At 48.8% G+C, this 27,358-nt stretch overlaps 1 protein-coding gene across 2 annotated transcripts in view; it reads right to left on the bottom strand.

Annotated features, from left to right (window-relative positions):
• The window catches only part of LOC138581052 (uncharacterized), a 329,209-nt gene that overhangs the window by 125,354 nt on the left and 176,497 nt on the right, over positions 1 to 27,358 (bottom strand). For both annotated transcript variants that reach the window (XM_069652092.1, XM_069652090.1), the window contains exon 6: positions 27,176 to 27,336. In XM_069652092.1, coding sequence (XP_069508193.1) covers positions 27,176 to 27,336 — 161 coding nt within the window. The remainder of the gene's footprint in view (positions 1 to 27,175; positions 27,337 to 27,358) is intronic.

A 27,358-nucleotide genomic window follows, 5' to 3' on the forward strand; every position in this document is an offset into this window, starting at 1 on the left:
ATGCTCCGCCAGCCTTCCCCCCCAAACGGCGAACCATGGGACATGGCCTCATTACTGAGCTGAAGCGGCTGCGGCAGTGCCTGAGGGCAAAGAGGCAACTGCCCGGGCGGCCTTGGCACCTCGAGTACCTTGTTTTCCACCTCTAGCACTCCTACGGTGGCCCCTTTGGCTTGCAGCTCCCCTCGATCTACTAAAGGAAGAGTAGTATCAAAAGGAACCTCCCTTCCATTTTTGTCCTCTAGGACGAAAAGGCGGAGGTTGGCGAACTGCAGCACTCAACGACTTTGCTGCAGCTTTGGAGGTCTGCAACCTCTCAAGGCTCTCGTCAGCCTTGCTGCCAAAAAGATGTTCACCATCAAAGGGCATGTTGAGAAGCTGGGCTTGTACGTCAGGAGCAAACCCCGACTTCCGCAACCACGCAAACCTGCGCATCACGGTGCTCGCCACCATGGACCGGCTTACACAGTCTGCCACGTCCAGACCCGACTGAACAGATTCACACATGGCATCCTTGCCATCCTGACCAAGGGCAAGAAATCCATCCCGTTCCTCCCCTTCGGGAATATGTTCAGCCGCCAAAGAGACACAATTCCAGAGAGTGTGAGTGAAACGTGCTAAGGCACACACGGGGTTGGCTGCCTGTAAAGCCATAACCCCTGAAGAAAACACTCACCGCTCAGCCATCAAAACGTTTGTCGTCCCCATCAGGAGGGATGGTAGGGTACGACACCTGTTTTGCTGGGGCCGTAGCCGCCTGCACCACCAAACTATGGAGTGGTATGCATAGTCAAGCAGCTGGGGTCGCTACTGGCTGGCTGGTATTTTTTCTTTAACGACTTGCTCACTGCCGGGAGACTCTCTGGGGCAGTCCAAGCCGCCGCCACCCTTCTTTGTAAAGCCATATGAAATGGCAACACCGGGTCAGTGGGTGGACCTTGGTCAAGGATATCGGTCATGTCATCCTGCAGAAAATCCACTGGTGGCGCAGACTATGTCAAGTACTCCGTCACCCTCGACATGAGGCGCCTATACGAAGATTCAGCATGCGTACCAGGCTCAGGCCTGCCAAACTCAACCTCCGGGGAGGTATCAAGACCACTACTGGCGTCATGCAAAGACTGACGAAGGTCCTCCAACTGGCTATGACCAGATAACAAATGGTCAGGAACCGCATCAGGAACCACAACCCCCTCAGATGCCTCATCCACCTCAGAGATATAATCCAGAGGCTGGAATCACTCCCTGGATGAGGGCACAGAAAAAGGGTCAAAGACAGGCCTCCTTGACTTCTTCAGGGCCTTCCTCGGAGTCTCCTCTGGTACAGCCTCCACAATAGGTGTCGACGGAATCTGCGTCAACGTCGAGCGTGGCTCCGATGGCACCGACACAGGCCTCGAGGGCAGTGTCCCAAACGTGTCCTTCGACGGCCTTGGCGCCCATGGCGTCGATGACTTCCTCGGAGCCGGAGCCTCGAGGGAGTCCCTCGACGGACATGGCGCCGATGCCGTCGACGTCTTCTTAGAAGACCTAACAGGTGCTACCGGTCTCGAGGGCATCGATGACCGGGACCTTGAGCGGGCATGGCTAGAGCGATCCACCTTGTCCGACTGGGACCTCGAACGTTCATGGTGATCGCACTGACCGCCCGAGCCCGAAGGCGTGTGAACGGTGGCCCCAGCGCGTTCATTGCCGGCTTCTCTTGAAGGCAGGGATGGAACGGAGCCCTGCGACTCGAAAATAGCCATCATTTCCTTGCAAAATGCATCCCATTCCGCAGGAGAGGAATGCTTGGTAGGACAAGCGACCCGCCGTCTGGCGGAGTCCTCGGACGAGGACGGTGAAGGCGACCGGTGACTGCGCTTCCGCGAGTGCCTCAAAGAGGCAGAGGAATGGCGAGAACCACTCTGGGACCGAGACCCCCTGGACTTACGCCCACGATGCGGAGTCACCCCTCGAATCGTCGGTCGAAAGCCCAGCGGATTTCGACTTTCGGGGCTTGGAAATCCTACCTACCCGACAGCTTCTTCTTTCGCTCCCGCAAGGCCTTTGACGTCAGACTGGCATTCGTCACAGTCGTCGGTGGCGTGGTCCTCGCCTAAGCACCAAAGGCAGACGTTGTGCAAGTCTGTAAGTGACATCTTGGAACCGCAGTCCCACCACTTTTTGAATCCCGACTGCGGGGTAGAAGAAGAAGACATGATCTTAATTTCACAAACCAAGTTCAAAGAACCAATAGAATCCTACTTATAACATCCGGTGATGTCGGCTCGACAGAGGCCCTCGAGGAGGACGTCATCGACGCAGAAAATTTTCCGAAGCAGCACAGCTGTGGTGATTACCTGGCAGATGTGGAATACGTCGGAGGAACCAATTCCTTCGAACATGACTTCCTGCGCACATCTGTGTGTAGGCTTCTTTCGGCCATGTTAGTGGGATTCTGGAAGAAAGTAGGCAGTTCAATTGATTGGTTCACATGGAACTTAGAAATAAACTTAGGCGCAAATCGAGGGGGAGTGTGCAGGACTCACTCTCTGTGCACTCACGCATAGGGAGAGTGCCATTTGAAACTTTTGAGGTTTAACAAATTTCTTCGCTGGGCAAAAGTCCAGCACATGGTGAAATCCTTTTTGGGTACAAGGAAGTACATTGAATAAATACCCTTTTTTACCTGTAGAAGAGGGACTACTTCTATAGTGTCCTTTTCCTGCAGGATCTCGACATCTTGCAGCAGGATGCGTAGGTGTTCCGGTGTCAGGCGTCTTGATTTTGGCGGTCTGAATTGAGGTGGTCGGCAAAATTCTATGCAGTACCCGTGGGCGACTGTCTTGAGCACCCACTGATCTGTTATCCTCTCCTATGCATGAAGGAATGATGTTAGACGTCCCCCGACCGAGTAGGCATGGGAGGGGACCTGGATCTGAGGGTAATTTCTGACCTGAGGCCGGGGAGGCTCTGGGAGTGGAATTCCGGCCTCTATCCTTTCCACAACGTTGACCTCTGGGTGGATGCATGGTGGTGGTGTTGGATCCTTGTCCTGAAGACCAGTTGTTTCCTGAATTATATTGGTTTTGAGGGGTGCAAGATTGCCCACAAAAGGAACGAGAACCGTCCCCTCGCTGTTGTGAAGGCCTTTGGGTAATCTGGTTTAAGGGTTTGAGAGTCTCATGCTCCTTCTTAGCTGTCTTAAGAGCTTTGTCCATGGGCTTGTCAAACAAGTTGGTCTCCTCAACCGGCTTGTTTATTAAGGCTGCTTGGGTTTCAGGCTTAAAACCAGTATTCCTCAAACAGGTAGGTTTTAGTATTGTTCCCTGGGCCAAGGTCCTTCCCACTGTTTCAGCAGCATCCAAAGTGATCTTCAGAATGTTGTGGTTGATTTGCTTGCCTTCCGATACAATCGAGAGCAGCTTAGCCCGCATTGGTTCGGGGACTTCTTGAAGGCCTTCTTGCAACAAATTCCACTGTACATCTGAGTAACTAGCCAACCGAGTGCTGTTGTTGGCTATTAGGGCGGAGACTGCAGCAGCAGCCGTGACCCTTTTTCCCGAGGCCATACAACTGTTTGCCTTCTTTATCAGGTGGTGCCTCCCCTGTAGGCAGGGGGGGACACCTACCCACTTTCTCGTAGTCGTAACTACCAGGGAATTTGGTGTGGCATGCCCTTTAAAATAAAGGGGGTCAGTAGGAGAAGGGCGAAACAACTTCTCTACCCTGGGATTAACCGCCCTGGTCTGGGCTGGAGTTAGCAATAAAAGTGCCAGACGTCTCTTAATAGAGTTCAGTAAGGGAATGGCCTGGCTGGCAGGAGGCCTTTCCTTCAGTATGTCCTCTAGACAATCAGAGTCCTGCACAGCCTTTTGTGTAGTGATTTGAAAATGTTCAGCCGTCTTCTTTAAAATGGCGTTGAACGCCATTTGATCATCCACAGGTGAGGTATGACTGACTGGAGGGGTATGAGGGGAATCCATACACTGAGCATCAGGGTCCAGGGTAGGAGTAGGGGCCGCCCAGGGTTGATAATCAACTGGATGGCTGTCTTCCCAGTTATCCAAGGGATCAGCAGGATCATCCGTAGGGCCCCCAAAGTTATCATCCTATATGTAGGTATTGATAGGCACCTCGTCATCTCCAAGGTCAAAAACATTCTGTTCATGAGGGTCCTCAAAGGTCCTCTGAAACTTAGCCATAGGCGTAAAAGGAAGTTCCTCACAAGGCCTCTTGGGAGCAAACCTCTCTGAAAAGTCAACAAACTTCTCGTGTCTGTTCATGCACCCTTCAAACTTCTCCCTGGTCCATGATGATGAACCAGAGGAGTCTAGGGGAGGAAAGGGATCTTCTTGCCGAATTTCCTCTTCAGAACGTCGAGATTTTTCTACTAAAGTCTTGGATAAAGACAAAGGGCTCTCAGAGTACTCTTTGAGGCTCTGGGCGTTGTGACGTGTCTTTAAATGCGCCGTACGGCCGTTCTTTCTGTTTCGACGTTTGTTTCGACAGTTCCATTTGTTTAACTACTGAAGTGATCCTTGTGATACTATCGCTGATGCTCGGGGTTTCAGGGAGGTGTGGCGGTAAAGCCAGTGGCTGCGCTGTAATTTCGGTGCCACTGGGGCCTTAAGCAGTGTCAGAGTCTTCTTCTGAAGCATCTCGATGGGCGCGTGCGATTTGGTGCTTACATTTGGATTGCCCAGGTGCATGCCGCTGTCGTGGTTGAGGGGAGGGCTGCCGATCATGAGGATCAGCGGGCACTGCCGAAGTATCCGACATGCACTTTGGAGTGCTTCGACTGGACCGCCGAAGCAGAACCGTGGGTTGTGTGCTTAGTGTGGGAATCGGGGCGTGCCTGTTGCTGGGATGTATCGTCCCAATAGCAGGACTCACGCCATGCCTAGCGGGAGCGGGGACGAATGCTGCGGAACGAGAACTTTCTGCTGTAAGGTCAATGGCCTCCGAAGTGGAGCCTTGGTCATCGCTAATCCCTTTGTCACACTCGGCGGCTGTGGCGGCGGGGGAATTACTTTCGGTCTGCGACATACCCTAGGCCGCCCACTGCTTCAAACGGCGCTCCTTAAGAGTCTTAGGCCGTAGGAGTTTGCAGGCCGTGCAGGCCGCCTCGTTGTGGTCGAGGGGAAGACAATTGCTGCGCTGACGCTGCTCGTCTTTTCATGGGTATTTCGCCTTACAGGAAGGGCAAAACCCAAATGGAGTCCTGTCCATAGCGCAGGATTGTGCTAGCGACAACAAACCCAAGGGAACAAAGAGGGGAAAAGGAAAGGCATTCTTGAAAAGAATGTGACCACCCCAACCCCACTCTCCCTACTGTAAAGGCTGGCCAGAAGGCCCGGCCATGTGGTCGGCAGCACCAACCGGATCAACAGCCGTCGAAATTCCGTCATCAGCAGTCTTCGGTGGTGGCACAGGAATCAGCCGTCGAAGGGAGTGACAATGAGAATAAACAACCAACGGTTGAGAAATATAACAATAACGCAATGTTTTGTGAAGACCTCTGCATTAGGGCGACCAGATAGCTGGGAGGCAAAAAGACAATCTGAGGGACCTCGACGCTTGAGGGATTTTGGGCACACTACATGTCACGTGAGGGATAGTGTTACAGGCATGCCCATGTCGACGTCCCCTTTCGATTCTCTAAAGACAAGATGAAATACTCTGCGGTTACCACTGGATGTCGGATTATATGCACAGCATCTGATTCGAAGCAGATTAACAAGCATCAGAAACCTTTTTGCATGAGCTGTCATTGTTTGTATAATGTAGACTGTTTTCATTTAGTTCTTTATGGTAAAGTGATGATTATGTAATTTTAGTGGAAGTGATTTATGAGCCAAGTGATCGTGACGCTATAACTGATGTGGTTTTATTCTTTTTTTAATGAACTGCTTTTATGACTATTTTGTCGAATTAAAGCAATCAAGTAATGTAATTTCCAACTCACAAGCCAGCGTGGCGCTCTGGCGCTCCAAACACCACAAGCAACCCCCAAAACTACTACAGCATTGGTGCGACCACTCAGGAACTTCCCCCTCCAGACCAGCCCCTCACACCCCTCCCAAACTCACTTTAGCACCTACATCATCATCCACCCACTCATGTGGAGCTCCATGTCACACCAACATCGTCAACCCTCCACCAACACACTCTCCATCCACCACACACACAACCATCCACCACCACACCTCCCCAACACCACTCCTCCAAAAACTCTGCGTACCCTTGACAGCGCGGTTCCACGAGAACCGTGCCCCTCAAACTCTCCACAGCTCGCCCCCCTCTTCACCTGTGAAACCCTCCCGCCTAGTCCTGCACTGCCCCTTCTCCACCACACAACTACTGCTTGACCCCATCCACTCTGCACCTGTGAAACCTTCCTGCCTAGCCCCCCCACATTCCCTCTACGTCACCCTCAGCTTCTGCCTGACCCCCACCCCCAGAACTCCTCCTTCAAAACCCTTTCTCCACTCTCAAAGTAGCTTGTCCTGCCTTCTCTAAAACCCTTGCTTCATCCCCTTTCCCCTCTAACTCGCCTAGCCTATCTCTCACCCCACTGGCAACCAAATGCACAAAACGAGGTAAGGGTGGCCGGCCGACTCCCTCAACTCTCCGTACCTCACCACTCCCACCGATCCAACCACCCACTGTTTCCCACCCCACATCAAACACTCTCTCTCGCCCCCCCAGCCCCCATCTCCAACCCCTCGAACTCAATACAACTAAACAACTAACATCCTCCAGAATTGAACCACAAACAACTTGCCTGACCCCACACGTGCACCACTCTCCACACCCCGTCCCCCACCTGATCCTCCCCACCACGTCTCCCTCATAGCTACCACCACCCGCCTACTCTTCCCGTTCCCCACCAACCTAACCCACTCACCCCCCCACACAAAAAGCACTCGCGTCTCAAACCCCCCACTGCCACCCACCAGTCAGCCTCAAAGACACCCAGACCGATTGGACCACACTCCCCACTGCAACAACCAACACCTTATCCACTGCCACTCAATCCACCCCAGACCTCCCAGTCACGAGCGTCAAAAAAAAAACCTCGCCTTATGAAGTCACATGCCTTCTCTTCAATGCCCACTCTGTGGCGAGCAACAGACAGCATATTTGACCTATCCTCTGACCACCTGACGGAACTGGTTTCTCAGATGATTTTGCTCCAGTCGCGCACAAGGCGTTTCCCACCTGGCTACTCGCTTACATCCCACAACAGACCATCCACTTCAAAAGTCAAAATAACTCTTGAGCACAAATGACGAGCATCCAAAACCCCTCAGCAGATCCATGTTCCTGCACCCCCACTGAAATTACATATCCGAGAGGCCTTTTACAATAAACAAATCCTAAACTGTTGCAGCAGCAAAGGATTCCACAGGACCATCTCTGAATTTGTGAAACCCACCTGCACCTCTGCCCAGACCACGCAAGCGCTCTGCAATTCCCTCTCACTGCATTTCTACAACAGCACTATACATGATGGTCACCCTTAATGCTAAACTATCTACCCTCATCCCTTGCCCCAATCCTGTTGCCCTCGATTCCGTTGCCCCAACTGCTGCAAAGCCATCATTCGACTTATCAACCCCATCTCGAGAGAAGAGTTCCTAGATCTACTGTCCGGAAGCAAACCCTCTGGATCCCGTCTTGACCCCTGTCCCGCCTCTTCTGAAAGATATTTTATCATCCACTTGTGCAGGAGAACAAGCAAGGTCCATACTAAACTACTCCCTCACCTCTGGCATCTTTCCATAGGCCTATAAAATAGTCAATGTCAAACCACTTCTAACAAGAGGCATCTCTCATTGACCAAGAATTACATACCAATCTCCAACATCGGATTCCTGGCAAAACTCATTGACCGCGCTGCATACGCTCATATCGCTTCGTAGAATCCAACAAACTACTCGACCCGCTCAATCAGGCTTCAGACCGCACTATGGAACAGAAACCACACTTCTCTGTCTGGGACAATCAAGGTTTCGGCAGATTCGGAGGGTTGCACAGCGCTGATTGGCCTTAATCTATCAGCAGCCTTTGACACCATTAACCATTCTATCCTCCTTGACAATCTCCACTCCCTAGGAATCCGAGGCTCGGCACTCCAGGATTGCCTCCTTCCTCGGCAACAGGAAACAAATTGCTTTTCTCTCCCCTTTTGTCTCAACCACTCACACAGTGAACACTGGAGTACCCCAAGGCGCCTGCCTCTCTGCTCTCATTTTCAACCTCTATCCGACCCTTCTACCAGGAATCATCCGCACACACAATCTCACTTGCTACACCTATGCTGACGATACCCAAATTATCCTAAGAATTCCCAAAACAAGCTCCAACCCACACCCAGACCTTGAAGCTTGCCTCAGAGATATCAATTTTGAGGAGGAAGGGTACGGTTGTGATGGGGCGATAGTTGGTGGGAAAGTTGGAATCTAGTGTGGGCTTCTTGTGGAGGGCGGGAGGGCCAGCGGAAAGTACCTAGGCTTCTTTTAGATTCTCTGGCACATTGCCCGTTAAGGAGTTATTGATTAACGCTGTGATGAAGGGGGCAAGCCCTTCAGCGCAATCCTTTATGAAGGTAGCCAGACGAATGTCTACTTGGCATTTTGATGGTTTTAGACCTTTAATAATCTTGGTGGTTTCAGAAGTTGTGACTGGGGTAAATTCAAACCTGAGAGGGGAGGAGGGATGCTGAACTAGGGGCTGGTCAGTTGTCTGGAGTTTGTTTTTTTTGCAGGGAAATGTTGTCAAGGAGAGCGTTTTGGATGTTTTTGCACCAGCTGATATCTTTGACAGAGTTATCAGGTGGGGAGAGCTGGGGTTTCAAGTTCACGTAAGATAGCGAAGAGCTCTCTTGTGCCTGAGCTTGCTTCTTCTATTCTCCTATTATATGTTGCGCTTTTGGATTGCAGGGTAGCTTGTTTGTACTTTTTGGAGAGGGCTGTGAAGTGCTGTTTGTTCTCATCTGAAGGTATTTTTAACAAGGCAGTTTCCGCTGCTCTTTTAGAGGAGCATAGGGTTTTGAGATTTGGATTTATGGCACAGGATGGTGGTGCTTGTGCGTGTCACATATGAAGCGAAGAGGCGGCTGATTGCACGCTAGGAAAGCTACATTTCTATTTCAGGGGGGACTTGATAACGTGTCAATGCGCCGTGGCTAGGGCCTGCAGTGGCAGTTAAGTAGGAGTTTGTAGTCTCACAGTGAGCATATCTAAGTGCAACTAAATTCGATTTTCAACAGTGAGCACATGAAAGCAACTAAATTTAATTTTTAAAGGAGCATGTGGATTGGGATTGATTTAAACGCCTGATTGAGCACATCAACGCAAGTACAGTCTGGGGCACGTCAGAGCTGTTAGCCGTCGGGGCAATAGGAGGGGGTACGTTTGTCAGGTCGGGCTTACCAGTACAGGTGGATGGCGCCAGGACTTCCTTCCACTGTTAAGCGGTGGAATGTCTTTAGAGGTGCTTGCAGCTCTGGCACGCTCAGAGGCTCAGGTAGGGGCCTTGGGAGTGGGCCAGAGGTGCTCGCAGCTCTGGCACGCTCGCAGAGGCTCAGGTAGGGGCCTTGGGAGTGGGCCTTTAGCAGGGGGCCGGCGTTCGCCTGACAGCAACCCTGATTGGGCAGATGACCTAGGCTTATTCAATCACAAGGCCCAGGCAGTCCGACCACAAGAGCTCAGGTGCTCAAATGGTGGTGGCCATCTTGGAACAATTGCGTCAAAGGGCTGTGTATAGGATTGTGTATGGGTCTCGATTCGTTATGGCCCCACTGTAAAGCAAACATTTTCAATAAAGACCAATTCATGCAGATTGCGGCATTTAGATATATCATGCAATGGATTGCCCAAATAGGCTTACCTGCAGGTGGCTGGAAGTGCTGGAGAAAGAGGTAAGTTGGCCAATCCTGGGAGGGTGTGGTATATTTAAATGATAGTGTGCGGCCAGTCTGGGGTGGGTTAGTTGCGCGAGGACAGAAGGTAGAGGACATCTGAGGGGCCAGAGGAAGAGAATGCGGAAGGAGTGTGGAGGGGTCTGTGAAGTGTTTGTGTAAGAGTAAGTGTTGTAACCGTCAACTAGGTGAGGAGGTGGTAGTAGTAGTTAGAAGTAGAGATCGTACCAGTGGCACCGGAGTAGGGGGGAGAGGTAATCTTATTAAGAAGTAGAAGTACAAACGGCCATGAAGAGTGAGACTAGAGAGAGAAGAGTTAGTTGAAAAGCAGTAGTAGTATTGAAGGGATAGTAGCAGTAGTAGGGAGAGTTAGTAGAGGCAGTAATAATGATGAGGAATTAGTGGAATAAGAGCAGATAAGTGGAAGTCCTGTCAGAGGATAGTAGTGGCGAGGAGGTAGCGGGATAAATGGTTAACACCAGAGTGAGGCAGTTGTAGGTAATATAGGAGTAAGAAAATAACTGACATCAAAGAGCAGCGGCACGAAGGCAGAGTCGAAGATCATAGGGAGAGTAGTAGGAGGAAAACATCTTAGGACCCAGTGTAGAGCAGGGTCAGGTGAGACCGTGTGCGACGAGTCGGTGGTACAGTGCGGAATAAGGCACATCCCTATAATTCCCCTAGAACACTAAGCAGGGCTAAGTCAGGGAAACTAGAAGATCCCTAGGGAGTTAGTTGGCCCAAGCCTCAGGAAAACCACTGCAGCATTTAGTAAGAATCGGACAGATCGGTGTCACCAGGTACTACGACTCACCCCTGTTAAAGACAAACCAGTTACTTACCCCAGGTAACGTTCTTTCGACTGGATGTTACTCCAGCGTATTCCTCATCTTTGACATGTACTGTCTAGCTTCAGCTGCTTCGGAAAACATTTGTAGCATGCGCGGCTCCCGTTGGCCTCAGTTCTGTTTTTTCCCCACCTTGTGTAGCCAAGATGCCCATAAATTCGGGCATGACAATACTCCGCCTTGGTGGAACGGAAGCTATAATAGCATGGGAAATTCTATAGTGGGGTAGGTTGGGTGGGCGATGAGGAATACGTTGGAGGAATATCCAGTCGAAAGAACATTACCAGGGGTAACTTGTTCTTCGAATTGGTTTTGGCTCCCCCCCCCCCCCCCCCCCAACGTATTCTTCATCTTTGACAGACTCCCAAAGCAGTATTATGGTTGGAGGAGGGTGTAGAATTTATATATTAAGCATTTTCAAGGGCAGCGAAAAGTACTGCCTTGCCAAAAGCAACCTCTTGAGAATGGGAAGCATCCGGAGAATAATGCTTTGTAAACGTGTTTATTGGGGACCACGTTGCAGCATCACAGATATTCTTAATAGCCCCCCCCTTTGAAGGGCCGTAGATGTAGCCATGCCCCTGGTGGAATGAGCTTGCAAACATTCAGGAGGGTCTTTCCCTGCTAGCCTGTAGCACTCAGAAAGGGCCATAATTATCCACCTACATGAGGTCTGTTTGGTAACAGTCTGACCTACTTTGTGTTCTGTATACCCTATGTATAGCTGATCATCAAACTGTATTTTGGATGTTCTTGAAATGTAAAAGCTTAGTAATCTTCTAGGATCTAACCTATGAAGTCTTTCTTCTTCCTTACCTGGAAGAGGCAGAGGATAGAAGGAAGGCGGAACAATTTTTTGGCGCAAATGAAAATCTGAAACAATTTTTGGCAAACACAAAGGTTTGACCGTCAAGACAACTTTGCCCTTGTGGGAGACTGTAAAGGGTGACTTTACTGACCGTGCCTGCAACTCGTTCAATCTGCGGGCTGATTTGAGATAAATCAATAAGATGGTTTTAAAGGTTAATAACCTTAGAGGACAAGTGTTCAGGGGTTCAAAGGGTGCACACATTAAGGTCCCAAACAGGAACCTGGAAAGGAGAAGGAGGGTGCACATTAGTGAGCCCTTTCAGAAATTGAGTCACCAGTGGGATTTTGAAATAAGAAAATTTGTCTGACTAGCGCTTATAAATGGACAGCGCCGCAAGATAGCTTTTAAATGGTGCCAATCTGGAGCCCCAAATTGGCTAAGGATAGAAGGAAGGATAAAACATCTTGTGTTTTACACAGAAAAGGATCTACATTCTTTTCCTTGCACCAGTTGCAGAACCTGTTCCAATGGCAACGGTACAAAGATTTTCCTCTGGATGGGAAAACCCGACCCTCCTTTCGCGAGAGAAGGTCCTCTCTGTGTGGAAGACATATTGGAAGACAGATGGTCCGGGTACCACGTTCTCCTGGCCCAATCCGGGGCAATTGGGATGATGTTTTCCCAAACTTTCTCAACCTCCTGATTACATGAGGAATGACGGGGCTGGAGGAAACGCGTACAGGAGTGGAAACTCCCAGTCCACCACAAACTTGTCTCCTAGAGCTCCTCTTGGAGGAAAGTCCCTAGAGCAGTACCCTTAGCACTTCTGGTTGACTTCGGTCGCAAACAGATCCACTTGAGGAGTTTCCCAAGGGGTGAAGATCTCTTGAAGGACTTCCTGAGCTCGTTCCCAATCGTGGGGACCTGTGCTCTGCCTGCTCTGAGTGTCCACTGCCGTGTTATCCTCTCAGGTTAGGTGAACTGCTGATCGGGAGATTCCTTCTTGAATTGCCCAGTCCCAGAACTGCATTGCTTCTCTGCACAGTGGTAGTGACCCTACACCTGCTCTCTTGTTGAGATAGTACATTGCCACTGTGTTGTCCATCATTATCAGGACATTCTTATGAGGACATTCTTTCCCTGTACAGAGGGCAGAAAGGCTTTCAGCACTAGTCCGATTGCCCTCAGCTCCAAAAGGTTGATGTGTAGTTTGGACTCCGATGGAGACCAGGGACCGCTGACTGTCCCCACCCTGTGAGTGAGGCATCCATCACTTCTGTAATCTCTAGCCATGGAGACTCTGGTTGGAATCTGAAGTCGGTCCGACATCTTTCCTGATGTCACGCCTACTCATCCCCATTCCCGAGCACCCATACGCTCCCCAGCAGGTTCCCTCCCCACTCCCGCACACGTCCCGCCCAGTTCCTCGTTGCTTCCCAGTACCTGTCTCCCCTCCCAACAGCAGCAGGACGTCGCGGGAGGAAGAGGTTGGCGAAGCCCAAGTTCCTAACGACTGGTCATGCTGGTGCTGGGGCACGTCAGTTTCCATTATTTGTGGCCGAAACAGACCTTCACTCTCACTGGTCGGGACTTCCCGGTCACGTGATCGCACGTAACATCGCTCACCTGGATCCATGACGTTGCAGATGCGATCACGTGACCAATCAAGGAAGTAGCCAGAATAAAGAGCTGCCGGCACCGCAGGGCCACGCTTCTCAGCTGTTGCTTTTGGCATTCAGTGGCGTTACGAACTTGGTGCAATTCTCTGGATTTTTGGACTTTGCTAACGGACCGTTGGATTGTTTTGGATTACCCTCCTGGATTTGGCACACTGGAACTTTTTGCTTTCATGGTATATGAACTACTCCCTGGCATCATGGACCTCTTTGGATTTACCCTTGGCTATTGGAACTTTGTATTTTTCACGTGGGAAGCTTTCACATCAAGGTGCAATCAACATCACAGGTTACCACCGGTACTGGGTAATATTCATTCATCTTGCTGCTGTTGGTCTCCCCGTTTCCTGGCACTCACCATAGGGAGGGACAACACGAAATTTGCCTTCTCTGCTACAGCTTACAGGCCACTCTGGTAGGTTTTGTTTAATTTCATTCCTTATATTAGAGAGTGGTCATATTCATAGTTGCACAGTATTCATACCCGATTGCCTGTTCTTTTGCAGCTGCCTGGTTACCAAAGTTCCTGTTTTCTGCACCTGTGGCCTCAATAACTGGCCAGGGAGTGTTATTTACTTCTCTCTCTGGCTGATGTTTGGGGACGGAGGTATACATATTCATCGCAGTACCTCATCTGATGGATTGGGACCATGTGGGATAATAAAACATTATCATTGCGTTCTTAGAGCCCACTTAAGGGATCTCATTCTCAGGCGGGCCTCTGGCACCAGAAAAATGCATGATGCCAGGAGGCCGAGCAACCTCAAAAAACAATTAAAAAAAAAAAGAAAATCGAAGCCGCGAAGACTCTGGGCACTCTGAAATTTGGTAACCATCTGAAGAATGTCTTGAGCCCTCACCTTGGGTGGCAAGCTCTTTCCCAAGGATGTTTCTAGTACAGCTCATATGTACTGGTGCGGTTGAGGTGTCATGTGGGACTTCTTGTAATTGAGGGAGAAGCCCAATCTGTGGAGAGAGTGGCTGGTGACAGATGATCCAAGACATATCCGGGAGAACGCTCCCTGATTAGCCAATCATCCAGGTAAGGCTAGACCTGAAACTCCCCCTTGTCCTGAGATTCGCTGCCACCACCGCCATCAGTTTGGTGAAAACCCTCAGGGGGAGGTCAGCCTGAATGGCAGAACTCGAAATTGATAATAAGAACCGCCAACTGCGAACCTTAGGTATTGTGTGCTTGAGATGGATTAGCACATGAAAATAAGCATCCGGAAGATCCAATGACACCAACCAATCCGGATGTTGGAGGGCCTGAAGGATCTGAGAAAATTTGACCTTCTTGAACTTGTCCTTCCTGAGGAACTTGTTCTAGTATCTCAAGTCCAAGATGGTTCTCAGTCCTCTGTCCTTTTTGGGGATCAAAAAATATGGGGAGTACCACTGCTTGTTCCTTTCAACTACAGGTACTGGTTCTATAGCTGTTATGCTCACCTGGTATCCACGGGGACGCCACCCAGCCCTGGTTGGATGATTTGCACTCTTGAATCCTCTCCCGGTCCCTTGGTAATGCCTCTGGCTAAAGATGGGTCTGCAATATAGGAGAGCTGGATTCAATACCAGATTGTCTTTATGTTTTCCCACCTCCCTTGGCCTCAACGCCTTCCTCCCCCTTGGGCCTTCTCCTCACCTTAATATTGTAAAAGGTGGATTCTCCGCCCTGCTCCTCGTGGCAGGGGCGCGTAGATGTGGGGGCGAGCAGATACCAAGTTACTTCACTGGTGCAAGCCCCCCTGTGGGAATCCAGGCCTGCTGTGACTGCGTAGGTTTGCTGCTTTACAGTCTTTGTATGCAGTTCTTATGTTCCGTTTAGTTCGAATAATAATGTCTTGCTTCTTTCCTTTTGGGTATGGAAAGGTATTTTGGTGTGGTCATGCAGTTTAAAGATGAGCATGGGCCGATAGGAGAAAGCGCGGTGTGCGCAATGCTGTCCAGTGAGTAATGCGCGATGCGCAGCGCTGTTTCGCCTTTTATATTGCTAACCTGTGACTTTTCTCTCCTTGCAGGTTGCGTTGTTCCTCGCCGAGCGCCGTAATGTTCCAGCAATGATACTGACCAGGAGATTACTACCCAGGTACGAATTTTGTGGCTTTCTTCATTCGGGAGGAAATGTGAGTGAACGCTTACTAATGCTGTCCTTCTTTCGCCTCTTTCCAGGTTATGGTATTCCAGAATGCATGCGGCGCTGGATGATGGAGTTCGTACCTTCAGGTGAGTGGAACGGACGTCAGCGATGGATTGAAGACAGGATACTGTTCCAGGCAGTTTCGTAGTGTTCTCTCTCTGCAAGTCCTTGGTTCCAGGTAAACTGGCATCAAAGAACTAGACACGGTGAACGTTAGGCAGCCTACAGCAAAATAACGCAAAGCATGTTCTGCTGTTTGGGTGTGGTTTAAATAGTCTCAGGTAAAGTAGTCGAGGTAAAATAGTCCCAGGCCTGCCACACCCAAAAGACTAGACCGCATAGCTCAGTTCCTTGTAACTGAGCTGTGTGCCTCCATGTTGGCTGACCTCCCCCGACCCCCAAGTTAAATAGTCCCATTCTAATGTTGGTCTTCATGATGGTGATGAGCCTGGCGCCAAAGGCGCCAGGACTGACCACAAGAGAGTCTTGGATGAGGTTTTAAGGCCTTTGACCTGGCCCTAACTGGAAGGCTGACTTGCCAGTGAGGGCCATGGGCAAGGGTCACGACAATAGCACCATTCTCTAGCAGAGGTACAACTCCTGCACAACGAGCGGATCCGGAACCATCAAAGAGCAGTTCCCTTGTTGATTGTTCAGAGGTCTTTTTTATAAAAAGAAGGCAGTAACCGTGGGCTGCTGTTTCCAGAGCCCAAGCATCCGAAGTAATGGCTCGCCATTCTTATAGATGCAGAGACATTCTGCCCCCCACTGGTTAACTGTGACTCAAGACCTCAGAGTGGTTTTGTGGCGGCAGCTGCAGAGGCTGAGGGTAAGGAGGCTGCTGCTTGAGCTGGCTTAGCACCTCTACCTCGTCCACCACGAGGAAATCTTCTCTGGCCTCTTTCGCCCTTCCAATCTAGTAGTAGTAGCAAAAAGATCTACCCCTCCAAGGTTGTCCACTAGGACGAAAAGGCTGAGGTTGCCCAACAGCAGCGCCTAAAGATTTGGCTGCCACCTTTGAGGTCTGCAACTTCTCAAGGCGCTCATCAGCCTTGTTGCAAAAAAGATTAGACCCGTTAAAAAGGCATGTTGAGAAATTTAGACTGCACATCTGGTGCAAAACCAGACTTTAACCAAGCAAATCTGCGCATGACAGTGCCGGTAGCCATGGATTACTGATGCTATCCGCAATATCCAGTCCGGACTGAAGGGATTTACAATTAGCTTCCTTGCTGTCCTTAAAAAGCCATCCCTTTCTTCCCTCTCAGGAATATGCTCTGCGGCCACGGAGATGCAATCCCACAGAGTACACTAAATTTTTGTCAGGGCACAAGTGGAGTTGGCAGATTTCAGTGCCATGCTTGCAACAGAAAATACCTTTCTCGCCCATCCATCTACACGCTTGTCGTCCCTATCAGGAGGGATGGTAGGGTATGCTGCCTGTTTTGAAGTAGCTGTAGCCGCCTGCACCACCAGACTCTCCGGAGTGGGGTGTTTGACAGGTAGTCTGGGTCACTACTGGAGGGGCAGTATTTTTTTTTGTCAGATTCTTATTAATTGCCGGATTGGCCTTCTGGGTTTCCCAGTTTCTAAACACCCTTTTTTGTAATGCCATATGGAAGGGCAAAACATGGTCAGTCTGAGGACCCTTATCCAAAATATTGGTGAGATCATCTTGTTCATAAGGGGGGTGGTGGCCTACTCCATCCCATGTATTCTACAACTTTGGACATGAGTTGTCTGTATGAAGTGTCAGCATGTTCGTCAGGCTCGGGTCTTCCAAACTCCAGAACAGGTGAAGTATCAATCCCACTTGCACACTATAAATTGTCATGCATGCCCTTAATTCTGGACTCCTCCGATATAAAACACAATGGCACACTGGGTGTCCCGTATTGCAACCCAAAAGGAGCATCTTCCTCAAAGTGTTCCTGATCTTCAGAAATTAAAGTGAGTGAATTGAAAAAGTCCCTCTTGGGAAGAGGAGCATACATTTTTTTCAGGTCTGGAAGTCATAGGCTTCGATGACTAAGGCTTTATTGGCACCGACGGGGCGCTCAGCTTTGATGCAACAGCCGACGTATGTTGCGTCGAGGACCTCGACTTTTCCTTGTGCTGATCGGGCCTCGAGGGCTCCCAATGCTGGTCAGGCTGTTTTCCCAGGCTCGAGGGCGCACAGGATTTCAGGCACGACCTATCCTTACCGGCTTCCTTCGAAGAGTTGGTAGGAGCACAACCTTGTTTTTCAAAAATATTTAGCATTTCCTATCGGAAAGCTTCCGATTCAGCTGGGGTAGACTTTTTTTGTAGGTCAAAATACCCTTTCGGGGGAGGCGTCGGACGAAGAAGTCAAAGGCGATCTGCGGTGCCTTCTCTGACTTTGTCGATGATCGTTGGGAGCCACTCCTGGACCTAGAGCACTTGGCCTTCTTCCTCTGAGGAGTCACCTCTCGACTAGTCGGTCGGAGGCTTAGCGGGTTGGGCGTATGGGATTTTTCCTACCTGGAGTTTCCCCTTCCGTTCCCTCAAGGCCTTTCCTGTCATGGACTGACACTTGGAACAACTCAACATATCGTGGTCCTCCCCGAGGCACCATAAGCAGATACGATGTGGGTCAGTAAGACATCTTGGACCCACAGTCCCGGCATTTTTTAAAGCCGGACTTCAGTGTTGATGGAGCCAGTGTTGATGTAGTTGAAGACATTATTCGAAGAATCTTGTAACAAACCGTCACAAAATGAAGAGTGCTGAATTTCAAATCGAAGCAAACGCTGTTGCGAAAAAATGGAGCGGAGGCCAACGGGCGCCGCACGTGCTACATAAACCCTCCGATGATGTCACCCTCGACGGAGGCCTTGGAGGGACATCATCTCGACGCCATTGGCGCACGGCACCCTCTGCCAAAAAAGTTTTCCAAAGCAGCCGGAGCTGGACATTACATGCCAAAGAGGAATACGTTGGAGGACACACTCCATTTGTAATATGGTGTAGGCAGTGGGGGGGGGTGGGGAGGAGGGAAGTAGTGAGAGAGTGACTGTCCCATCACCAAACTTCCCCAGGAATCTAGTTTGCCCTAAAGATTGCCCGAGAAGCCCTCAGTCAAGCTGTTTGTTATACAAAATAAACACCCTTGTAACAAAGACAGTGGTCATTTGTGGCAGACGCAGTCACAAGTGTTAGAGCCTTAAAGTGGAAAATTATACCATGCCCTGAAATAGATTCGGGAAACCATGAAAGTGTCAAATGATTGTCGTTAAAATGTAATGGTTAACCCTGGACATTAAAATATATTTAAATTGGTAGCAGCTTTTTTTATATCACTATGTTGTATTTTAATAAGCTAAATCTTAACGCTCAAGTGGCTTGGTCAAAAAATGCTACTGATTCGGCATGCCCTTTTTTGCATTTTATTTCTGAAATTATGATCCATGTTCCGTTTTTGACCATGATATTGACCTTTAAGACCAATTTTTAAGGCTGCTCAATTTTAGAACATACCAGACACTTGTGATTTTTAACCAATTTATGCACTTCTACATTTTTCTAGCAAAGTCTCATCTAAAAAGCTCTACTAGAATTAAATAACTAGTGCTCTGGACTGAAATCGAATTTTAACTTTAATGTTCAAATATGATTATTGTATTGCTTCATTTATCAACTTTTTCATTCTGTTTTTTTTCATTAAATGCTAGGTTTATGGGCTGACACCAAAAAAACTATTTTGATTGATTGGTTAGGCAATGAAGTACACATTTTACAAGGCCTTCCCAATCCTGCACATGCTACCCAAAGTTGTTATGAGCACATTTTGATCTAAGGCCCACTTTTCAGGTAACATTCTACGCATCATTTTGAGTACTGCCCATAAAAAGATGCATCTACTTTAAGCATTGCACCCAAACCTGCTTCAGTAGTAACAGTAAATGATCTTTACAAAGCCATAAAACGGGCACCAAAATAAAATTACAATAATGGATAGTTATAAAAACACTTCTTGTCCACAATCAACATCCAATCTAAAAGTGGGGCTACACCCACACATCCATCAACACCTATACATCATGTCCTGAAGTTAAATGCCTTAAAGAGCACAATACATGGACTAGCTACCATTAGGTCAATTCCCCGATTTTCCATGGAAAATGGAGGTAATTCAGGTAGATCATATTTACATTTAAAGATCACATCCCATTAAAAGTTTAACAACTGCAAACTCATTAATGCCTGCAGACCATTGTTGTCATCGGACAGTTGCATTACACTGGCCAGAGCTCTTATTCTGACTAGATTGGATTACTGCAACACCCTCTATGCGGGCACCAAGACGCACAACATCAGAAAACTACGCTTTAAGAGCCGCACTTAACATTCCAGGAACTACACATTTCTACAACCAGACATGCACACTGGCTCCCGGTGCAAGAACGGATTATGTTCAAAACACTCACCCCTACACTGATCCAGATACCAATCCAACAGCCTACTAGAGCAGCCTACATGCACCTACACGCCACACCAAGATTCAAACTCCAGGAAGCAGGAGGGAGCAGTTTCCTACAATAGCCAGCAAACAGTGGAACACTCTGCCAGCCACACTGAGGGCCGAAGACTCCTTTTGGACCTTCCATAAACAATTGAAACCCCACCCCTTTACACAGGGCCGGCGTAACTAATCTATCAACCTATGATTATGTAAATAACTGCTCAGTCACAAGCCCATATGGGAAGTTCCTATGTAAACTGTAAAGTACTGTATTACCATGTAAGCAACTGTATGAAGAAGTGTCCTGAATTTGTACATAAGCAACCAAGAAAACAACTGCATCTTCTCACATGTAAGAAAGGCGCCCAGATGCCCACGGTTTAGGCGCGCTATACAAATAACAAAATAAATACATGCATTACAATACGCACTCAAGAGTAAAAGATTTTGTTTGGGGTCCCATCAGGATTATCATAATTTATGATTTCAGGAAAATCTTGATCTGAGCTATAGTTCTAATTTAACACATTTTGCTAATTTGAACAGGGGCTTCCAACAAACCCCTTTCAGGCTTAGGAATTTTGCATTGGCAATAGTGGAAGTAGCCACTGCTTAGTAATAGGATTGCAACAAAAGACGGAAATGGGCTGTGTCTCACGTAAATATTAACTTATCATGCAAGTAATTTTCATGCATATAACTGCTGAGGAATAATAGGCAGCCCCCTCAAGATAGCAATGATGCCAAACCACTGTTAACAGCCCTCATTCGTTGGTACAGCTTTTAAAAAAAAAAGAAAATTGAAAATATGCACAAAAGTGACCAATTCATAAAGGAATGCAGAAGCAGAATGGAAGGGGCAAAGGGTCCGCCACATTCTGTGCCCTCCTTATTCCACTGCACACATGCCCGCTGCTTCTCGGGGAGGACTGATGTATCAGAGGGACTGGCTGCAGACGCAAGGGACTGACACGCCTATGCATGGGCAACCTGCCTCAACATAAGCAGGGGCCTGGACTCTTTCCCTGGTCGTGGGATCAGAATGTGCATTGGCTGCGACTTGATTTGCATGAGGGTTTTCAACGAATGTCCAGTGCCACGCTGCAATGATTCACTTACTGACTTAGTTACACGCACATTTAAAAATGGGAAAACGTAGGATGCAGCAGCTTTATTGGGCAGGAGTTCACTTACAGGTGATCCGTAAACAGAAAACCAGCCTCAGTTTTTTCTAATGCTGGGCAATGCTGCAGAGCCACCCAAAGCAAGGCAGGGTAACTGCTGTTACCATCAGCAGGCCAGGAGGGGCAGCCCTGCTTCGCCCCCCCTGTCTGCTCCTTTCCTCCCCCCAGCTAGAGAGACACGCAGTCTATGCAACACAAAGCTGATGAAGGGTGAGGTGTGAACAATCACCTCACCCTTTCCTCCAGGCAGCAAGGTGCTAAGCACCTAAGGAAACCAACAGTCAGGCAGGGCCCAGGTTCAAAGACCTGCCCCTGCCCCCAGGGGGCCAGACAGTCAGCTATCCGGCCGGGGGCCGGAACACAGCAGCCCCCACTACTCTACATATCAAAGACCCAGGGCTTCCCTGGGTCCTATAAATGAGAGCAGCATGATCTGAGAAAACACAATCAGTTTGTGGACCCTGAACGGGGATCCAAAAAACAGGGGGTGCACTGTTTACTCAGTGCCTTCCAACCTTTGCTTCTTTAGCAAACCCTGAAGTTCGTTGTATTCGCAGCGTCTTTTGTTTCCCTTTGAACATTGCACTGTTCAAATTCATCGCATGGCCGGGAAGCGAGCAGCGAAGACTGAACAAACAAAGAGTCTCCTGGGACGTGCCGAGGGGAAGCAGGACTCCAGCTCAGCGCGAACAAAGGAAAGAGGAATTAGCAGAGAAGCCCGGCGTAGGCGTGTCTTTCGTCAGCTGTGAATTTCAGTTAACCCGCCATGCCGGGTTGCAAAGGGGAAATAGAATGCATATTAGCTAAACGCATGCACCAAGATAAACATCCATTGGCAGCCGCTCTCCGGCGGTCTCAGAATGTGCACTGCGCGTCAATTACAAAAGAAGTGTTGCAATCTCAAATGCCAGGCTGCGGAGAAACCTCGCTGTAAGAAACAAAATCGCAAAAAGCCAGAACAGACATTGAAGCAGGTCCTTTGGCATTAATAAACAATACGCAGACAACGTTTGTTTTATACAGCATTAATGTATTACTAAGGCCCAGGCCAACAACGGGCACACGCGAGTGAGTTACACAGAACAACAAAGCATAATTTATACCCGGAACTAGAACCCGGGCACAAAGAAAATTTAGCTCAGCAAAGACCATTGCAGCGAGGCAGGTGTCTTAGCATAAGCCAAATATTTATTTGGGGCAACATTCTAACAGTTACCCCAGCAGCACAGCAAACCACAAGAATCCACAAGCACAAGAACAGTCATTTTAGTAAAGGGTGCATGATAGCCGGTCCAGCAGCACAGCGAGTAGAGAGCTTGTTTTTTGACATCTGTGCAGAGCCTGCTGACAGGGCCAAACCCAGCCTTTCAATTTTCTTTATTTTAATCAAACAGGCTGAAAAAGAACATGGGCCCCAAACAGAAATCTCAGGAGCCCGTAACACTGGCACAAAACCCAAATCACCTCACCTTCTGGCAGCCATCGAGGTGGCAGAACACTATGGTTGGCCGTGGGTTAGGGAGAATATGTATGGCCTACCAAGGTAAGGGTCACCCATACCACCCAATCAAGATGACGACAACACCACCAAAGAGAAAGAAAGTGACAGAAGGCGCAAGAAAAGTAAAAAAACTGGCGCAATTATGTGAGAACATGTCAGAAACGCAACAATTGTTGTGCGAAATGAGGGGTAAAAAATTACCCGACACAGGGGAGAAGGGACCCACAAACCACAACATACCCCTAGAACCTACCATAATGGTGACCCCCCCACCAGCAACAAGCCCAACAGCAGCCCCAGCCACACCACTGCCACAGGTGCCAGCAACGCCAACAGCTGTCAGCACAGTTGTGCCTACAGCAGCCACAACAGACCCAACAGGTGCTTTAAAAGCATGGGCAACCCCCAGTACAGAACCACTGGGACAGACAGGGCAAAGCAACAGCAACCCAACAGACATACCAACGATCTGCAATGCCCAATTAGAGTTAAAATTGAAATCCTTCCAGACTGAAATACTGAATAGATATAAAAGATGCCTAGCATGGAATAATGACACCACAATCAAAGAGGCCATATGGGCCAAATAGTTCATAGAAATCTTTTCACTTATAGAAGTCCAAGGTAAAGGGAAAGATGCTTTTAGGGGTCCCAAAAAGAGAGAAGAAAGCCATAGCCAGAAACGCGAAGGTAAAACAGAACTGGGATAACTGGTTACATGCCTTTGCCATCTTGGCAAGAATATACAAGGAAAAATTCCCCAATGATGGCAGAAAGCTATGGGCATCCATGGATAAAATAAGAAGTAAAAATCGCTCAAAAGGGAAGACATGGCTAGCATATGATATCAGATTTAGGAGAAGCATGTCAGAGAGGCCAGCCATTGAATGGGCCGAGGACCAAAATGACTTATACATGCTAAACGCCGAACCCCCATCAGAGGAAGAGGCCCAACAAAGCATCTAAAAAAATAACAGATACACAGGGCCCCAGAAGCAACGATGAACACAAAAAGGGGGAACAGCCCTTTGGGAAGACCCAGCCATGGGCGGCTAAGTCTAATACCCACAGGCAGAACGAAAACCATACAAAAGCCAACATTCCATGCAGGAATTTGGGAAAAAACCTTTGCACTTGGGGCAAGGAATGCTGGTACAAACACACTTGCCCAAACTGCAACGGTGACCACGCAGCAAGCCAGCCAAAAATTCAAAAGACTAGCACCACCCCCCCCTCCCAACCTCAGGCTTAGCACCAGGCAGAACCCCCATCAACCCAAACAATTTTAGGGAAGCACTCATGAATTACCCAGACAAGGAAACCAGTGAAGCAATCAGGCAAGGTTTCACCAAGGGTTTCATCATCCCTTTCAAGGGCACAGGGTCACAGACCATTCCAATGAACCTGAAGTCAGCCAGAGACAACCCCCAAGTGGTGGAGAACAAAAGCAAGAAGGAATTACTATTAGGCAGGATTACAGGACCCTGGGACCACATGCCCCTCAAAGAATATATAATATCACCATTAGGACTGGTCCCCAAAAAAGAACCAGGGAAAATAAGATTAATTCATCACTTATCCTATCCCAAAGGCCAATCACTAAACGACCGAATCCACGGTATCCTACACACACTTCCAGGAGGCGGTAAGACTCATACTGGAGTGTGGCAGGAACGCCCTAATGGCCAAACTAGACATCGAATCCGCTTTCAGACTACTGCCAGTCCACCCAGATTCCCAACAATGGCTAGGTTTCACTTTTAACAAATTCTATGTAGACAGACGCCTCCCCATGGGGTGCGCAGTATCCTGCGCCCTATTCGAACAATTCAGCTCCTTTTTTCAATGGGCTTTCCAAAAACAGAGACCAGGTACCAAAATAGTACACTACCTCGATTACTTCATGGTAGTGGGACCAGCAAATATTGAAGAATGCAACAGGGATCTGGCAAAACTAGAAGGAATGGCCGCACAGTGGGGCATACCAATAGCAAGGGAAAAAACGACCAAGCCGGCCACCAACATAATTTTCCTGGGCATTGAAATTGACTCGGCACAGGGCTTATGCAAGATCCCGAAAACAAAACTAGCAGAACTCCTGGAGAAAATATAAGGCCTGACAGCAAAAGACAAGGGCACAGTTAAAGAAATTCAATCATTAGCAGGTAGTCTCAACTTCGCAGCCAGAATAATCCCCCAAGGGAGGGTATTCTCCAGAAGTCTGGAGCTAAAAATCAAATCCTACACCAAACCCCATCTACACATCCGGCTAGGAAAAGAGGTGAAACAAGACCTGGAAATTTGGGGGAAATTTCCTTAAAGATTTCAACGGGTCCTCACTTTGGCGAACACCTTTGAACACATGGATAAAAAGGGTCCTTTTCACCGATGCAGCTGGGAGCAAGGGGTTTGTGGCCATATTAGGCTCAGAATGGGTGGCAGGACACTGGCCCAATCCATGGCACCAGGCAGGGTGGACTAGAAACATCACCCTCCTAGAAATATTTCCCATTTGGCTAACATTACACATCTGGGGCAGGCAGCTAGCTAACACAGAACTCTTGGTCTGGTGCGACAACATGGCTGTAGTAGGCTCCATAAACAGAAGGTCTACCAAATGCCCTTTAGTGCTGAAAGTCCTACGAGGCATCACAGCAGTCACACTACAAGAAAACATTGTGGTCAAAGCAAAACACATCTCGGGGGCGGATAATAACATTGCAGATGCTTTATCTCGCTTTCAGTGGCCAAGATTCCGGGAGCTAGCGCCACACGCCCAGAACAGATGACGCCAATACCAGCAGAATGCTGGGCAATAATGGAAAATCAAAAATAACGGCATCAACGCCAGCGCCAGAATGCCCAGGCCGGGATGCCCAACAAGAACCAGGCACCTCAAAAACGGGTGCCAACAACCCCTTAGGTTTCCTAACAGAGATGGCAGAGAAAGCACTGGCAAGCACCACCGCGGCAGAGTATGGTAAGTGCTTACAAACAGTATTTAAGGCCACAGGTTTAAACCATGTAGAGTTAATAACGATTAAAGACAGAAATATGGCGCACAAACAGGGCTTTAAGAGAGACTGGCCAAAAAGACACCTAGTTGCAATCTCATATTTCTCAAAAATACAAGGTGATTCAGACCCCACCCAGAACACGCTCATTTCTTACGCAATGAAAGGTTGGGGTAGAATAGAGGGCCCCCAGGTGGACCCCCGCCGCCCCCTGGATTGCAACAAACTGGTCCAAATTGCAAGCCAACTAGAAGCCATATGCTGGCATCCATACGAAATCATATTATTCAAAACAGCTTTTTTCCTGGCATATTTCGGGGCTTTCCGTGCTGGAGAGCTCATCGCCTCCAGCACCAAGGCCACCAACGGCCTGGGTGTCATGGAGGTCAGGGTTAGAGACAGGAGAGCGTCAGCATAGTAATCCAGCAGTCTAAAACTGGGGCCAAAAGAACCATCAACATTTGTTGCATTGATGAGGCAGCAAACTGCCCGGTATGCATCACCAACCTGTAGTACACGCAAATGTCCAAGGTAGGGGGGAGGTTTCTAACCCACAAGGACGCCTCGACACTAAGCCGCTACCAATTCAAAGGGCTGCTGATGAACGCAATCAGCAAAGCAGGATGGGACCCCAAGGGCTTTGGCAGCCACTCCTTCAGAATAGGTGCCGCCACCTCAACAACTAAAAAACATAGGGGGATGGAAGTCAGATTGCTACAAAAGATACATCAGACCACAGGTAATATAGCCATCCTCCCTCATTTTTCTTTCTCCCCACCCCCCTACAGAAATCACAGGCGAAGGGAGAACCCCCCCTCCAATCAGCATGGATAGTCGGCCACTCATTTATCTTCAGGACAGGCCGATGGGCAGAGGAGACCAAAGAAAGGCCACCCTTCAGAAACACCATTGCTTCGTGGTGGGGATACAGAGGCAGATATCCACGAGCTGGTCGCATACAGAGACCCGCCAGAATTTCTGGTCATACACCTAGGAGGCAAAGATCTGGTCTCCATTGGAAGGAGAATTGTATTCAAAGACATTTGCTCCTCCCAAGCAGGCGTTTCACACAATTGGAGGGAACCGGAAATATACTTCTCGGCCATCCTACCCAGAAGGAAATGGCAAGGGGCCAACTGCTACAAATCTATAGACATTTCCAGAAGACAACTCAACAGGGGGCTAGAGAAATTCTATACAGCAAGAGGACTGGGCTTCATAAAGCACCCGGCCATTACACTGGGTGACCCAGACCTTTTTCCTCAAAGATGGCATCCATTAATCTAACCATGGCATGGAACATTTCTTTCGCGAAATTACAGCAACTCTAACCTCTAGGGGGTGTCACTAGGAGATACTTTCGAGGGAAAAGCCAATAACGTAACCTTAATCCTCTTTTGTGCGTTTATCTCAAAATTCACACACCACCCACACACACACACTATTCCCCCCCCCCCCCCCCCCAACTCCTTTCCACGCACACTACCCCAACCCCTTTCCCCACATACAATTCACCCCATCACTCGTTATTGGGGATGTGAAGGAGTTCCATCGCTCAGAGAACAAAGTTGTTAAATTACTTCATAAAACAAGTATAAAACCCCAGGGAACCTGCCGGTCGCTTTCCGATCCCGCCTCATCTGCTTTGCTGAGGTAGAAACGCAGTTTGTCCCCATGGTGCTCGTTCAAACGTTCCACAATATTCAAGGTCCGCTTGCAAAGGGCCTGCCCCATAGGATCAAAGAAGACAAAGATAAGGTCGCACAGCTCACCTAGAATAGAGAAGTTAAGAAC

The sequence above is a fragment of the Ambystoma mexicanum genome, chromosome 3p (assembly GCF_040938575.1).
Source record: "Ambystoma mexicanum isolate Mex_15411 chromosome 3p, UKY_AmexF1_1, whole genome shotgun sequence".
In the NCBI taxonomy this organism is placed as follows: Eukaryota; Metazoa; Chordata; class Amphibia; order Caudata; family Ambystomatidae; genus Ambystoma; species Ambystoma mexicanum.